The 16,974-nt window shown below is 29.6% G+C and overlaps 3 protein-coding genes across 3 annotated transcripts in view; 1 reads left to right on the forward strand and 2 right to left on the reverse strand.

The window, feature by feature from the left end:
• Window positions 1-2,783: 2,783 nt before the first annotated feature.
• Window positions 2,784-4,002, reverse strand: LOC100571903 (putative tRNA (cytidine(32)/guanosine(34)-2'-O)-methyltransferase). Its single transcript, NM_001326674.1, is given in 1 exon segment — window positions 2,784-4,002. A coding segment is annotated over 1 exon segment (924 nt). The 5' UTR covers window positions 3,853-4,002; the 3' UTR covers window positions 2,784-2,928.
• A 1,041-nt stretch (window positions 4,003-5,043) lies between these two features.
• Window positions 5,044-9,135, reverse strand: LOC100159650 (proteasome 25 kDa subunit). The gene is given in 6 exon segments (NM_001160397.1): window positions 5,044-5,738; window positions 6,389-6,544; window positions 7,082-7,223; window positions 7,638-7,748; window positions 8,741-8,817; window positions 8,959-9,135. Coding segments are annotated over 6 exon segments (720 nt in total). The 5' UTR covers window positions 9,000-9,135; the 3' UTR covers window positions 5,044-5,545.
• A 3,143-nt stretch (window positions 9,136-12,278) lies between these two features.
• LOC100572072 (beta-sarcoglycan) overlaps window positions 12,279-16,974 on the forward strand; it is a 6,600-nt gene continuing 1,904 nt past the window's right edge. The window contains exons 1-3 of the mRNA XM_003244374.4: window positions 12,279-12,434; window positions 13,612-13,904; window positions 13,976-14,494. Of these exons, the coding sequence (XP_003244422.1) occupies window positions 12,334-12,434; window positions 13,612-13,904; window positions 13,976-14,490 (909 nt within the window). The 5' untranslated portion in view covers window positions 12,279-12,333 and the 3' untranslated portion in view covers window positions 14,491-14,494. The remainder of the gene's footprint in view (window positions 12,435-13,611; window positions 13,905-13,975; window positions 14,495-16,974) is intronic.

Here is a 16,974-nt window from a genome sequence, read left to right on the forward strand (position 1 = left end):
TTCGTTTTCGTGCCTCAATATGTGACCGCAATCATGTTCCATCGTCTTGTTCTGATGGTTTTGAGTAGGTATCCTTCTGCGTTCATCAATTTCTCTGAGTATGCTTTCGTTGGTACTGTGTTCTATACCCAAGTCACTAGGTATATTGTAGCATCCTTCTCCAACACCACATTTCAAAGCTTTCGAGGATTCGTTATTCTGCCTTATTAATTAATTAGGTATTCAGGTTTCGCAGCCATATGATACCACACTCCATACATATATATTTATAAAGCGTTTTCTCACCTTAAGAGGACGCCACGCCCGTATGTGTTGTCTCCGTCTTTAGGTACGCGTTTGCGTAACATACCAAATTTACGCTCAGAAATGCACGTTTTATGCCGTTAGCTTAAAAATTAAAGTGAATCGGCCTATTATGAAACTTGATGGTAAGAACATTATTTGTGTTTTGTTGGAAGTTTTTTTACGATTATTCAGTTTTTAAGTGAAAAAACTGAATATATTATGTGTGTGTAATAAATGTAAATTAAAAATGCTCATAACTCACTTAAAAACTGAATTATTGCAAAAAAAACTTCCAACAAAACACAGATAATGTTCTTACCATAAAGTTTTATGTGTGGTGTCCTCTTAATAAGTATTCACCTAGGTAATGTTTTTATTTTATTATTTTCTATACATGAAAATTAAAATTTTTCAAAATATTTTGACTCATTTTGATATAAATATAAATATATATTAATAGAAATGTTCATATTATTAGTTTTTTTTCTATACAAATACCAATATATTTTTTAATTATAAATGGGCAAGTGGGTAATGACCTGTTTTACAATAAGTGTCTAGATTCAAAATTAAAAAATGTATTGGTATTTGTAGAAAAAAAACTAAAAATATGAAAATTTCTATTATATAAAATATTAGCGCGGGAGGCACTACCTTGTGACTTATTAAACTTAAAATTGTGAATATATAGGTACCCCCCCCCCCCCACGGAAAATTCCTATATATGCCACTGATCAGTAATTTATTTATTATTGAATAATATAATTTTATTGCAGAATACAAGTACAGTAGAAACCGTTTATAATGACGTTCAAGGGACCAAAGAAAATAGGTCATAATAACCGGTTGTCATTATAACCAAAATGACTAAAATCAAATTGTAACTTCAATACATATTATTATTATTATTATTTATTTATTTAATGTATAATATAGAAAATAAGTAAAGATAAAAACATTTAATTATTTACATATTAGTTTAATTAATTAATTCAATTATTATTTTTAAAAAAATCTGTTATTTCATTTTGATATTCTTGTTCGATTTTGTCTCAAGCTTTCCATATGTTAGAAATCGTATAGAGTGACCTACCCCAAATTCATTAGGTATGTGGGGATTTTTTTCATATTTTTTTAAACGAAATATGACATTTGCTTTTTCTTCGATTGTGGATTGCTTTCGTTTGCACATTTTACAAAATTTACAAATTTACAAATTTTACATTTTTCAAAATATTTAACACAAGAACGCAAAACACATTTAATCTCACGACGATTACCCGTACCCTGATGATAAAATAAAATAAAATAAAACTGACGACAAAACAAAGATGAAATTGTCGGTATTATCGGTTGTAATAGTACCTTCAATATAGTAAAGTCATTATAGATAAAATATTTTTCCAATATAACCAAAAATAACCGTCATAACATCCGTATAGACGTCATAAAAATCGATACAAATTAGTACATACAACACAGGAGTTTTGCAGGGACCTTTAATCTAAGATCATTACACTCAATATGTCACTACAACCGGTGTCATTATAAACGGTTTCTACTGTAAATGTTTCAGTTGAAATGGTTGAACATGGAAATAATTGATGTTATGATGAGTATGGAGATCACAATATTTGGGTGGTTTTTCAGAATAGTAGGTATCGTACAATTAATAATTTAGAAAAACACTAATCAGCCAAACAGGTAGGTACCTAATGAAAAAAGCTGATAATCAGGACTTTTATGAAAACATTGTGAAAACTGGATGTGAGTAGGTGGTGAGTATGTGAATGTGACTGAACATTCCATTTGTTAAATCACATATTATGGTACCAGTATAACAATAATAAATTTTAAAAATAATATTTTTAGATTTTTATTTAGAATAATACTGAAAATATTGAAGAACTAATAAATTATTAATACTAGGGTAGAAAAAGTTAATACAATGTAAAAGTATTAAGTAAGAACATTCAAATAATTGTTAACATAGATGTTTTTGGGTTGGATACAACTTTCTTTTACTCTTAAGCAGTTTTGTGTAACACTTTGTTTATCACCATAGAAACGCAAATAAAAAATTACAAAATAATCATAATTATACAAATTATACTTTGGTTTTTTTCACTAAAGACCTAACCACGATGGATTGTTTCAAAATGTTCTCATCACAGAATGTTCTCCACTCTTAAGTATAACAATAGAATCTATAATTCTTAGTTCATAAAATGTATAACAGAATGTTGCATACCACTAGATATTTTTCCATTGCACTAAACCTAAAAACATAACTATGATTACTTAATATTACTTGCAGAAGAAAAATGTCTAGTAGCATGCTGCGTTTTACACTTTTATTAAAATATGTATACCAGTTCACAAATGTCTTTTTATGTTTATAAGTTACGCATAGTTACAAACTATATGCAATCAGTTTACTTTTGTAAATCACAATTAAAGGGTTACCGTGTTTTATTTAAAAATGTTTCAAACCAGTATAATTTACTTGTATGTTTTTATTACAGGTTGTAGAAAATAGAAATGAATACAAAAATAATATCGTAGGTAAAAATGTATTATTAGATACGTTACAAATCAAAAAAGATTTAATATAGAAAATATAATTTTACGGTGACATAAAAATCAGTCCAATGGTTGTTCAGTAGAGGTGACACCTTGGTCAATAGGTGTTTGGACAATACTCATGCCTTTTGTAGTTATCAATGGCTTTGATTTCTCATACGGTGGTGCAATCGGCCCCTGTACGGGATTTCTCTGAGTGTATTGTAGGCCGTCAATTTCTAAAGGGTAGGTCTTGTCAGCGTCAAAGCCGCTTAAACTTCCACAAGCCACGAACGGAGTTATGACTCTATGCACATCCATCTCGTCCCAGGACCGCGAGTCGTTGGTCATCAGAGGGTTGGCCATGGTGGGTGTGTAGCCGTCGGGCAGCCAGAAATCTCGGCATACGACAAATGACTCGATACTTGAGTTGCGCGAGCTGCAAGGTTTGGCAACGACTACATCACCGAAAAATATCTCGAGCTGAGAGATGAGCAGGGACGAGTCCTTGCCGCGGAATATTTTGCCGATGAACGTGCCACCAGGCTTGAGCAGGTAAGTGGTAATGTTTAAGGCAGCCAGCAGCAGCTGCGCCTGCACATACTCATCTAGATCATGCAGCCCAGTGACATCCGGCGCGCCGTCGAACACGACCAGGTCCACCAACCGGCCACCATCAAACTGAGCGAGTATCTCGTTGGCGGTGCTCTCCTTGGTAATGTCACCCTTCAGCTGCACGACACCGGGAAGCGGGGCCATCGACTGCAGGTCGACCGCGACGATCTTCACATCATCCTTGTCGTCGCTGTCGGAGTACAGCGCCTTGCTCAGCACCTGGCTCCAGCTTCCTGGGGCCGCGCACAGGTCCACAACCCGCTTGACACCATCAAGCACCTTGAACTGGCTGTTGATTTGGATCAGCTTGAACGCGCTCCGAGCTCGCCAGCCCTGTTCCTTGGCCAGCCGGTAGTATATGTCACGCTTATCTTTGGATGATTTGCCCATTTTACCTGGGGCTGGTCACTGGTCAGAGGTGAGTCGTGTCAATTCGGCGGCGTAGATGTCTAAAATCAAATATCCATGACCCTGGACCAATTATTATTAAGAAATAACATTTAAATAAGAATACCAAGAGCAATTATATTGAGTAACAATAATAATGTTTGATAATGATAACATCAAAATCTGTTGAATTTTATCTATTCTGATAACGCTGTTTTTAATCATTTTTTTGATTATTCTCATAATCTCCTACATTACTTTGTTCAAATATTGAATTTCGTTTAAGTTTATAATTTAACTTCAAATGGCTTTAAAAATAATATAAAGTTCATTATATATTTTTAAGATTTATCGGTTACAGTATAAAATACTTAAGTTATGAAGAACCTCGTATCAAAATTGTAAGCCTTAGCTATTAAAATTGACTATTAAATACATTTTTAAATACAAAATAATGCTTGTGATTTTGACAAATTTTGTCATTATAACTTCAAATGCTTATAAAAAACAATGAACACATTGGGGTCGCCTACATTTCCTTGATTTTTAAATATTTTAGAATTATTAATTATATGTATATGATACATATTTTGTGACGCAATAAGATTAAACCATATTATTCTTTAGGCAGTGTCCGAAATCGAAAATATTTTGAACCAGAACACATTTTGCACAAGATTACAGTATTTTAGTGGTCTGTTTATAAAATTGTAACCATTTTATATTATTTTAGAGTTTAGCTGTACTATTCTTGAGGAACACACATCGTACTTTTTAGCAAACTAAAAATTTTAAACAGATTTTCTTCTTTGGCAGATAGTTCTTATCCATAGTAAATTAACTATTAAATAAAAAGATCTGTAACTCTTCACTGCACGTCTTCTCCTAGCTAGTGATTCTAACAAGATCCTACACAACAAAATCTGTTGGCCAGTTTCAGAGATCTGCTAATGAAAACTTTAGCTAAATTTTACTATTTGTTTAACGGTTGAATAGTTAATTAAATTCCTTAAATAACAACACACAAAGGAAAACCACAAATCATTATAAAATCAATACAATAATCATAGCTAAATGATTATAGAACTTAATATTATGAAGACAACAATTAGTAATATTTAATTTTGGGGAAGTTATGTGTAAGCACCACTGTACTACACTAAGTACCCCACTTCCATCAATAGTGCCAAAAAAATTAACAATATTTAGTTGTTTATTTTTACCATGAAATATTGTTTACATAAACAAATTACACGCAATTATGTTTATTATTACTGATGTTCTGATGAACTTTTTAATTGAATCAACCAATTACCTACCAATTCAATATTTATAATTTATCACTTCAAAAATGTGTCAATAATAAACTGAAAATTCAAATGTAATATAAACTTTAAATAACAATTTTGAAAAATGTATTTTTATTAGTTGGTAGCATAATAATATTATTTAAATAAAAAATGTAAAACTAATGAAAATAATGTTCAAAAACCAATACATGAAAGGTAATAAATTGAAAACAGTACTTACAAAATACCATATGCCTTTACTTTGAAAAATTAGTTATGTTTCATTAATAAACTCGTTTATAAAATTTAATGAGATGACAATACTCTCTCATATTATTCAAGAGCTGTTAACTCCAACACATTAAATATTTAGTTGGTACTCATTTACAAATACATTATTCATAAACTTAGTTTGGTATATTAGCTAAATAATCAGCCACTTGTTGTTGGTCAAGCTTTTCAAAAATGATTTCATTGTGTCTATTCTTACGACAAACGCCAACCTCAATATTGTCTGCAGTCATTTGTCCTTCAAAACCTTCTTTTAATGCTAAAATTGCTGTATGAATAGCATCTTCCAACTCTAAGTCTTCTTTATACCTAAGACACAGTTTAAAAATGGATATAAGTAATAGTTAATAATAACTTTATATTATGATTTAATTAATTAAGTTTGATTGAATATACAATAAATCAGCAGTTTAACAATCTTTTTGGCCAATGAACCAAATACAGTCGGGGTGCTACAGTGAATATTACAATTAATAACAATTCTTATTGATAATCTTGATAACAAAACTTGTTTATAAAAATATACTTTTCGGTAAAAATACCAATCAAAGTCGACAAAACTGACGTCGCAGAGTTGAATTTGTTAAATATTAAAAATAAATGGACAAAATGTGTGGAGACAAATTTTGATAATAAAATAAAATATAGTCTGTTATGCAAAATTATTATATATTTTATTTTGGACTGTAGTGCACTTGGATTTGGGCTCAATACTGAAGAACACCTCAGTTTGAGAAGTGTGGCTGTAAATATACTATAGACAGTTGTCCATTAATATATAATAAGATAACTGCAATTAATGATTTCATAGTCTAATATACCTAATAAGGTAAGTGAATCCAAAAAAATATTCACATAAATATAAAGATACTTTCTATAAAAATAATATCATATTAATAATTAAAATAAGCATAACAATTAATAATACAAATATATTTTAAAGTTTGTTTTTAATTTACCTTTTTTCTAAAAACTGTTTGCTGTTAACGTAATTTTTTCCCAAAGCTGTGGCCTTCCATGCGAAAAATGCGCCAGATGGATCACACTGATAAAGTTTGGGGCCAGTTTTATCCCAGCCGCATACCAACAATGACACACCAAAAGGTCTTACACCCCTGAAAAACCAATTAATTTAATTTTAAAACTTTAATAATACCATGTAATCCTTAATTTCTAATTTTGAATAGTAATTTCTTTTCATCTTTTAGTAAAACAAAATTTTCTTTACATGTTATTTTTAATCATGGATTAGTGATAATCCAAATACAACATAGTCTCAACCTAAGGGTTATAATTTGTGGATATCCCATATGTAATGTTTACTTTACATACTTAGTTATAATAATAAGGATTCTTGTGAAATAAACAATACTTTCGCACAAAACAAACAAGAAATTTCAATTTTGTCTGTTCAAAACATTTCAAATTGAAAAATCCACTTGAGATAATAAAAATCTAGTTTAAATTAACCATACATCAACATACATTATACAGTATTTTGTAAGAACAATAACATTCGGAATAATCTTATATTAAGCTAACAAACTAACAAAAAAAATTCCAAAAAGACTAAAATTGTAGTTCCAGGGGATGGTTGTATATCTATTTTTAATAAAACACATGTAATAGAATAAATAACTTATAATAATTACCCAGATTGTGTATATTCTTGCATAACACTAGCAACTTCTTGTACCAGTAAAGCTGTAGGTATTTCTTCTTCGAATTTCAATTGGTACTGTGCTGCTTCTTTTCTTGCTTTTCTAACAAGAAGTCTATAATCTGGTCCCATACCTTCAGATACCAAAACCAATAATTAAAAATCTCAAGTAATTCTTATATTTTATTTCTAAATACTTATCAGTAGAATTTAAAAATTGATGATTTTTTCATTATTTTTGGAACATCAGAAGAAAAAGCATCCTAGCTAAAAAATGTACTAAATAACTAATATATATTCTACATTTATGGTAATTTTTAATCCATTAATTAATAAGGTTTTACTGTCCTCAAATAATTGATAAAAATAAAAATATTTTACTTATAATTTTTATATTGGTATTTAAAACTATCAAAATAATTTATTAAATGTATTGAAATGAAAAATATAATATCAGTTATGTAAAAAAAAAACATGTTTTTACTGGAATTTTAATTTTAAAATTCAATTAGATTTCTAGTTTAGATTTATATCATATTCATATTTACCACTGTAAACCATTCCGATGTTGGGTGTAATTTTTTGCACTTTTTCTACTGTTGTTTCGTATAAAAGAGATTTACGCTTGTTTTCTGTAGCAACTACAACACCATTTGAAGCTAATAACATAACAAATTTAGCGTTAATTTTAATTTATTAATTTAGGTACAATATAAACAATAAAAGAAAACTGTGATGTTTTAATAACAGAACCCTTAGATCTCTGCACATATATGTATAAATAACTCAAAACATAAAAAAAAAAAACAAAACAGATAGTATAATATAGGGTGATTCGCCAAGCAAACATCTCCCTTTTTTCTTTAATAATGCAATTATTCAAAATCAGATTTTTGGAATTTGTAAATATTTTTAGACAATATTTAAAAATTTTTGAAATTTGTTGTATTACCTATTAAAGAAGTGTCCTGAGGAGATACAAAATGTTGTTTCTTAAATAAGAATCCTCTTTTCTAATACAAATTACTTAGTAGATAATTTTTTTGAAAATGTTGACTTATCAAAATAAAAATAGGTACGAGTAGTTTTTGAGTAATTTAACTTTATGTACTTAGAAAAATAGGTTCATGATAATAAGTTAGATAAAAGATATAGGGCTATGTTGGTTTAAAAATTGTACTACTTGATATTAATACTCGTGATTTTAAAAAATGGTCCAAGTATGATAATTACTAGACCCAATACTACATCTAATTTATATTTTTGTAAAACAATTTACTTCAAATCTTAATAACTGAGAAACTACTTGTTTTAGTTTTGAGACATGCTAAAATTTTCGTACGTATATATTTTGTTATAATGGTAATTATTTAATATATTAAAATAATATGTTCAAGGAGATCATGGAATTAATTGTATTTGTCATTTAGTATTAATACATTACTCATATAGGTAGTTATAAATTACCTAAATGCTAATTTAAAATGTAGTTAATACTTAATGAGGATTCTAATAAATTATAAATTATTAAACCTATTTTTTAATCTAAAATCTTCAAATTCTATTTACAAAAGGTAATTATTAATTAACATTCAATTAATTAAATCACAATACGCATAGTATAAATAATAAATCTATATATTGTACAAACCTTTAATACCGACTGATGCTGCACCAGCCGACACTGCCGCTAACGCATATTCAATCTGAACAAGTTTACCCGAAGGACTGTAAAAGCAACACAAACAAAATTACACTAAAACTGTAAAACATTAACTATTCGCATTAATATTGAATATACAGTAAAATTTTGATAGTATAGAAATATTAAACAAAATTGTCAAACCGTAGTATAAAAATGTATTTTACCTGAATGTGGTCAACGAAAAGCTGTATCTTTCGGTAGCCATATTTGACAACAAATGACTCTTCACTCTTCAGTAAACTTCAAATATTCTAGTAAGAAATATGAAATCGTAGTATCTTACAACTTACGAGTACCAAATTACAATTACTAAGCGGAAAATTTGAAGTTTACATTATTATACATTTGTACGATAATATTTGTTTGAGGTTAAAAAAAAAACACAGTGGTGACGTCACATATGCACAGGAATTACGGACGACGAACCTACCCTTATAAATTATGCATAGACCTCAGTATATAGATTATGGTCTATGGAATTATGATACTCATTCTTTTACCCACAGGCCACAGAGTAATCTATGCTTTTATCATAGTAAATATTTAGTAATGTTGTATAGGTTATTGTTTTTTATTAGTTTTTGTTATGTATTAGTCCCTGGTATTAGCAATAATTAACATATAACAATTATACCTTGTTACCTTATATCTTATGATCTTGTATATTCCATGATAAGAACAATCAATAAGAAGCACCTAGTATCACCTAGATCCTCGTCCTATTAGATCCCCATGGTTATCTAGCAAGGTGTATTGATCAATACACCTTGTTATCTAGATCCCCTGTGGTCAACTAGATCCTCGTTAGTCAATTAGTTCCCCTGTCAACTAAATCCCCTTGGACCATCCTGATCTATATAATTTACGGTCTTTAAGATCACCAAATTTATATTTTCCCCTAAAGATCTAGTTGTCAAAAGTTGAATATATTCAACTATGCGGTATCGTTTGGTAATTGTGATTTGTGGTAACCGTGATAATTCAGTTCGCTCCACCCCTATCTTAATTGGAACTATATAAAATTATATTTATCTTATATTTATATCCTTGTAGTTTATACCACAGTGAATAATATCAAACGTATTTTCAAATTGTTTTACGAATATAAATATAAATCTTTGAAATTTCTGTGAGTATAATACCTATATATTATACTATACAAAGTGTAACAAAAAGAACTGACCAAAAAAAATAAAAATGTATGCTTCCTAAGCGTATGACAAAAATTGGTAAAATTATATGATTAGTAAATAGTTTAAGAAATATACTCAGGTTAGCAAATTTCCAAAAATAATATTTTTAAGAGAGTTATTGCGAACCAAATTAATTTAGTCAAAAAAATATTGTTATTTAAAAAAATTCTAAAAAATAAGCTACTTGATTTAGATAAAGTTTTTACCATCCAAATCGTTCTCGTAATCAGATTCACAAATTGGTTATTTTGTATTTATTCAAAAAAAATGTGTACTGGTGCGCACAATATGTATTGTTTCATAGATTCGTTACAGTACGATCAGTTTGAAATGTATATGCATCTAAGACAAATAGACAATAACATGTAAATACATTTTATTTAAATATTTTATTCAAACTAGATACAAGATTTAATAATTATCAAACATTGTATTTATGATCTGCAATAATATTATTAAGTTGGTGTATACAAAGGACGCCCGTGCGACCGTACTCCGCGGCATAACGGCACGTTTCCCCGTCCCCTGGTTACCCATTTTCCCGTGCGTACTCCAAGCTGTCCATGTGACCGTACTCCGCGGCATAACGGCACGTTTCCCCGTCCCCTGGTTACCCATTTTCCCGTGCGTACTCCAAGCTGTCCATGTGACCGTACCACGCGGCGTAGGTGCACCTTTCCTCGCCCCACGGGCACCCACATTCTCGTGCGTATACCAGGCAGTCCATCTGACCTTTCTCCGCGGCGTAGGTGCAAATAAACTCATTCCACGGGCACCCGTTTTCCCGGGCGTATACCAGGCAGTCCATGTGACCATTGAACTCGGCACTGCTGCACGTTTTTTGGTCCCACGGGCACCTGTTTTCTCGTGCGTATACCAGACAGTCCATGTATCCGTACTTCGCGGCATAGCCGCATGTTTCCTTGTCCCACGGACAACTGTTTTCCCTTGCGTATACCAGACAGTTTTTGTGACCGTTCTTCGCGGCGTAGCTGCACGTTTTCCAGTCCCACAGGCACCCGTTTTTCCCAGGCGTATCTTAAACATTCCAGATATCCAGCTGATCTCGCAGCCCGGTCGCGCGCATTATCGTTCATTCTGGACATTGTGTCCCAAGAGACGCCGATCTCGCGAGCGAGTTTCAGGCAATCAATGTGCCCGTGCGACGCTGCTTCCGCGCATAATATTTTTTTAAATATGCCGCAGTTGTACTTGATGGTAAACTCCGACCTGCTGAACATGGTCTGCCTTTCGTTGCCCTCGTTTCGGTTTTTGCCGATTTTTAATATTTCAAACAGCAACTCGCAACAATGTCGCATATATTGACGTGCGGTACTTCCAGGGAACAGTTGTACCTGTCACGCTCAATCTCGGCTGTTTTCAACAATCTAGGTATTTCGTACGTTCTCTCGTTTTCCATCGTAACCCGCAATAAACGTACCGTTGAGTGCTTACACGCGTATAGTAAATGAAAATCAAAATAGTCACTCAAAACAGCTGTTATTGATAATTCATTAACGATGAAACGCCCGCGTTGACTTTAAAAATAAATTAACAACTCAAGAGAAATAATAATGATCAATGGTAAAAATATTATTGGCAATCGACGTGCGATCGTCAACACGATTTACGCTAAGACCGTTGCTGTAGCCCGTAAAGCGTTAACAACGTAAGATGACGCACGAAAAACAGTTTAAAAACTAGAAAAAAAACCTAAGGTGACCGTGCTACATAAATCATTTATTTAATATCTTACTGAAACTACATTGTATGTATTTACAATTTTCACATAACTAAGTAAATAATAAATATATATTCTCTTCTCTTTGTTATATAATATAATATTATATTGTAATGTAATATTATGTATAAAACTGTATATAAATAATACAATTTAATATGGTAATATAAAATAATAATATTAAATTGTTCATGTAATAGCCAAAGTGTAATTTTAATTACAAAAATATATATTTTACAAATAGGTCATAGCCGCTAATATGTGATAATAACGAATCAGTAATGGTGTGTAAAAAATACAAAATAGCATTTTACCATCACTATTACCAATTACTATGATATAATAAACTAGGTACGATCACAGAATATAACGATGCATTGATATTTGATGCACATTTTATGATACCCATTCTCCCCTCTTCCGCCAACCAATTGCTAAATGAAACATAGCTCTTGACTTTCGCCATTTCTCATTGGTTGTCTAGGTTATTGTGATAAATGATAAGAAGTAACAAAATACATTCTAGTGATAATTTGATAACAATAATACAATATTATTATTTATTTATAAAAAAATTGTTAAATAGGTACAATTTGTTGTTAAAAATGATGAAAAATTTGAAAAATGTGGCGTCACAAAATTTATTGTTGCCCAACCGTCTAATAAAACCATCAAAGAAACAAAGCAAGACGGAAGAAAATGACTGGTGAGTTATGGAAATGTACATTTAGGCAAATGTATTCTAAATGATAGACTATATTAAAATAGGTTAATGTTATTCAGGAAATCCAACTACCTAAACTATTTTTAATAGATTACTTCAAGTCTCTATATACTCTTACCTACCATTATTTTTATTCCACTTTATATATTAATAAATGTGTACAGTTCCTGGTTAGTCTTTTACCTAAAACGGCTAAAACAATATTATAATTTATAATAAAGTAATTAATATTGAATACATTATGATTGTAAATTATTTGAATAGATGCCTAGATCTTGAGTATATTGTTTTTCTACTACATAATAGTTGTAAAAAATAATTTTATTCATTAATATTGAAAAATTTCATCAAATATTTGAGTTCATAAATTGTACAACTAATTTATCATAACTATTATACTCTATTAATTGTTTAGGTATTCATAAACAATAAACATGCATTTTATGCTTATGTTTTATTATTATTGATTTATTCCCTCGAGTTAAGAATATTAAAATTTATATTTATTGACCAAGTTTATTTTGTTTAAAACATCTTTCAGCGGAAAAACTTCCAAGAGTTAAAATTTTTTTTTCAAATAGTAATTATGGTGACAGACAACAGTCAAGACCCAACCTAAATTAATAGTGAATGAGAATGTATCTTTTCAAAATGTAATGTCATTAGACATGAATTATTAATAAATGGTTATGTACAAAGCCTTTACTGGGGGATTTCGGACCCCTTGTAGTTGATTAACAAGAGTTTTTATATTTTGAACACAAAAAGATAAGTGTCCAGATCCATATTCTAAAAATTTTGGACCCCGTCCCCCTCCTGAATTTTTTTTTTGGTTATGATCTTGGTTAGGATGTTTTAAATTCCATATCACTTTTTGCGGTCCTACTGAGTTGTACTTGTATACAATTTTAATTAAAAGTCATATTTAGTAAACTGTTAATTTATAAGTACTTCGATTTTGTAAAGCATATCAATATTTTTTTTCTTTTATAAAGTATATTATCTTAGTGCCTACAAAAATAAATGAGTTGGGAATAGTTAGGTAAAAAAGAAACTGCTACAAAGCTAATCAAAAATATATTATCATATAGATGTGTACCTAACTAAAATCTGTAAATAAATTATAATTTTTAAATTTTAATAAATATTTTTTTTACAGGTTATTAGTTGCTACAAATTGGTATTTTTGGATTTATACATGGACATTAATGGTAGTTGCAATTATTGGCTTAGGCGCCACTATTATGCTAATGGTCGTCTTACGATTCACTACTAGGATGGAGAGTATAGAGTTTTTAACTGATAGCGAGCTGACTAAACTTATGGGCAATATAGATTTAGACGATATATATAAAGTTGATGGCATTATGGAAGGGTTTAAAGATATACCATTAGAAATGGTGAGTGAAAATGACAATATACTTTTACATGTTGTCAACCCAGAAGATAAAAGTAAGTTGTCTAAATCTGGTAGAGATTATAAGCTACATTTAAATTGTAAACTGTATTTTTTTTTTCTCAAGGTTTGGAATCTGCTATAGAACTTGGATTTACTAAGACACAAGTTAAAAACATTAATTCATTCACAGTGGGAGATCCAGAAAATCCTATTTTTACCACATCATTTCCAAATTTTGGACTTCCAGAAGGTGTCCGTCACTTAGATGTAACCACAGTATACACTAATCGGATAGTAAGTCCAATAAACGAAACTCTAACATTGAAATCTTCAAATTATACTCGGCTGAAAGGTAATGAAGGAACTACCATTGATGGATCTAAAATAAAATGGTCAGCCGAAGGAGATATATTTCTCAGATCGGTAAATGGTACAGTAGTACTGAGTTCTGCGGGTATTTACTTGGATGTACAAAATTTACCGGTAGTACTGTCAAACAAATTTGCTGCTCATCAATATAAACTATGCATATGTATGCCGAGTGGAATGGTATTCAGAGTCCCAGTGTCAACAAGCTACAATTCTTACATGGCTTGCAGTATGATTGATCTAGGAGAGAGCAATCATCCATGCAAATAAAATGGTAAATATTATTATGGAAAGCTTATATTTTATATTCATACAAAATCAGATAAATAGTCTAAATTATTATCACTATAAGCTATAAATAAAATATTGAGTAACAAACATTGGTCTAGAAAAAAAAAAACAGGTAAGTGGATGTCACTCTGCTGTGCAGTATGTTACAAGTGGGTCATTGTATAATGGTTGTATTAGACTTGAATTTAATGATAAAATATCATTGTATAAGAAAAACGATTCTGAGTGGAGACGGTTTGTCAGTCTGGATATTTTATATTGTTATTATTTATTTTATCATGTAAGTTGAATTAATATTATAATTTTTTATTCGTTTCTATGGTGACAAATAGGGCTAGGATTTATATGCAATAAAAAATTGTAAAATATGCATTTTGTACCAAAATATGCAAAAATATGCATTTAATTTTTTATAAAATAAACACTAAAATATAGTTACAAAAAAAATATTTATTTATTAAAATATCAATGATAGGCTGTTTGTCTTAAGATAATATAATTTAGAAATAAAATAAAATATTAAAATGTATAATTCACATAAACTACGTGCGTATTACATGAAATAAAATTTATATTTCACAAAAAAACCAAGTTTTACGAAATATACTATATACTGTATTTTTTACATTCTTATAATCGAAATATGCACTAATATTAATTTTATTCAATATAATATGCAATAATATGCATTTTATCCAATATATGCAAAATAAAAATACCACCATTTATCTCATCATGAAATGATTCGTGGACATAACTGACAAAATCAATAATCAGAAGGAGCAAAAAAAATATGCTGTTGCATATAAATCCTAGCCCTGGTGATAAACAAAGCGTTAGACATTAAAATTCCATTTTTAGCGTTTTTTCGTAATTTTTCGATGGTTTTTCCCGTGGCATTAAATAACTATTGAGAAAATTGGAAAATGACCTCTCTAAAGTACCATCTTGATCCAATTTTCTAAAAGATAAGGTACTATATGTTGAAATCGAAGCACTCCTGGTAGAAATTTTGTATACAGGATATAAAAAGATAAAAAAAAAAATAAACACCATTGTAAAACCAATAGCCTCGCTCCGCCCAGAATCTAATAGGTTCAGGCATTCTTCACAATTCAGTCTCTCAGGACTTCTTGAATTTTTTTTATCATAATTCAATTATCTAGGTAAGATATAGGTACAATTATTTTGTGAAATGGTGAAATCTAGTACAAAGTTTGTCTTTGTATATTCTGTTATATTTACAAAAATGTTGGCATTTTTAACAATTATTATATTAGAGCATATTTTTATAATATACATTCTATAACTTGCCCCTCTCTAATTTGAACTGTATATTTTAGTTATTTTAATAGCATATTTCAAACATTTTTATTGCCCAAGTCCCAAACCCTAATTATACACTTTTATTCATAACTATTTAATAAATTATTATAAAAATTATCTGCATAAGTTTGAGTAATATTGTAATTGCATATTTTGAAAATGTTAAGTATTAGTCCCAAACCCTAGCTATTAATAATAAAAAATAAAGTGAAGAATAATTTTAACATATTGAACCCTAACCATAATCATTTTGAACTGGTGAGCTTGATGTTTTGTGCTTTTTCTAACATTTCTACAATCTTAGCTTTCTTAGTAAAAAAATGTGTCATTTATAAATTGTTTTTAACACTTCATGAGATTGTTTAGTTTTAAAATATCTGTCAATCGATTCTCTTCTGTGTGTGGCATTAAACTAATAGCAACTGTAATTAACAAAATAAATGCATTGTTAGTACTTGTATTAAATATTTTATTTTTATAAATATACACTATTACAATCTAGAACCTATATTAATTGACATAATAAGTGTCTAATTAGAAAAAAACAGTAGAAGCCATGGATGACACAATCCATTGTAAAAAAGGCGGGTAAGTCGTGGATGTCGCTCTGCTGTACAGTAGGTTACAAGTGGGTTACTGTAATGGATGGAATTAAATTTGAATCCAATGATATTATATCATTGTATACGAAAAACGATTCTGAACGGAGATGATTTGTCAGTCTAGGATATATTATTTTTAAAGAAAAACTTATGGAGAACCTTGTACCAAATTTTAAAAACTTAGTTATAAAAGAAAAAATTTTTACGATTTTTCAACCACTAAATTACTTGCAAATTTTCGCAATTTTGACATATTTCGTATAAATTTGAACTTTAAATGCTTATAAATAAAAATTGTGACAATGTATTCCTTTTATTTTGCAACTGCTATTGTAAAAATATGTTAGGAGCCTTGTATTAAATTTCCAAATCTTAGAATTAAAAAGAAAAACTTTTATGAATTTCTGTCTAAGATAATTTGAACATTGCCGTAATTTTTACGTATTTAGTCAAAATTTGAACTTTAAATGCTTATAAAAAAAAAATCGTGACTATATATTTCTTTTATTTTTCAATTGCTATTGTAAAAATATAT

The sequence above is a fragment of the Acyrthosiphon pisum genome, chromosome A3, assembly GCF_005508785.2.
Source record: "Acyrthosiphon pisum isolate AL4f chromosome A3, pea_aphid_22Mar2018_4r6ur, whole genome shotgun sequence".
Taxonomy (NCBI): domain Eukaryota; kingdom Metazoa; phylum Arthropoda; class Insecta; order Hemiptera; family Aphididae; genus Acyrthosiphon; species Acyrthosiphon pisum.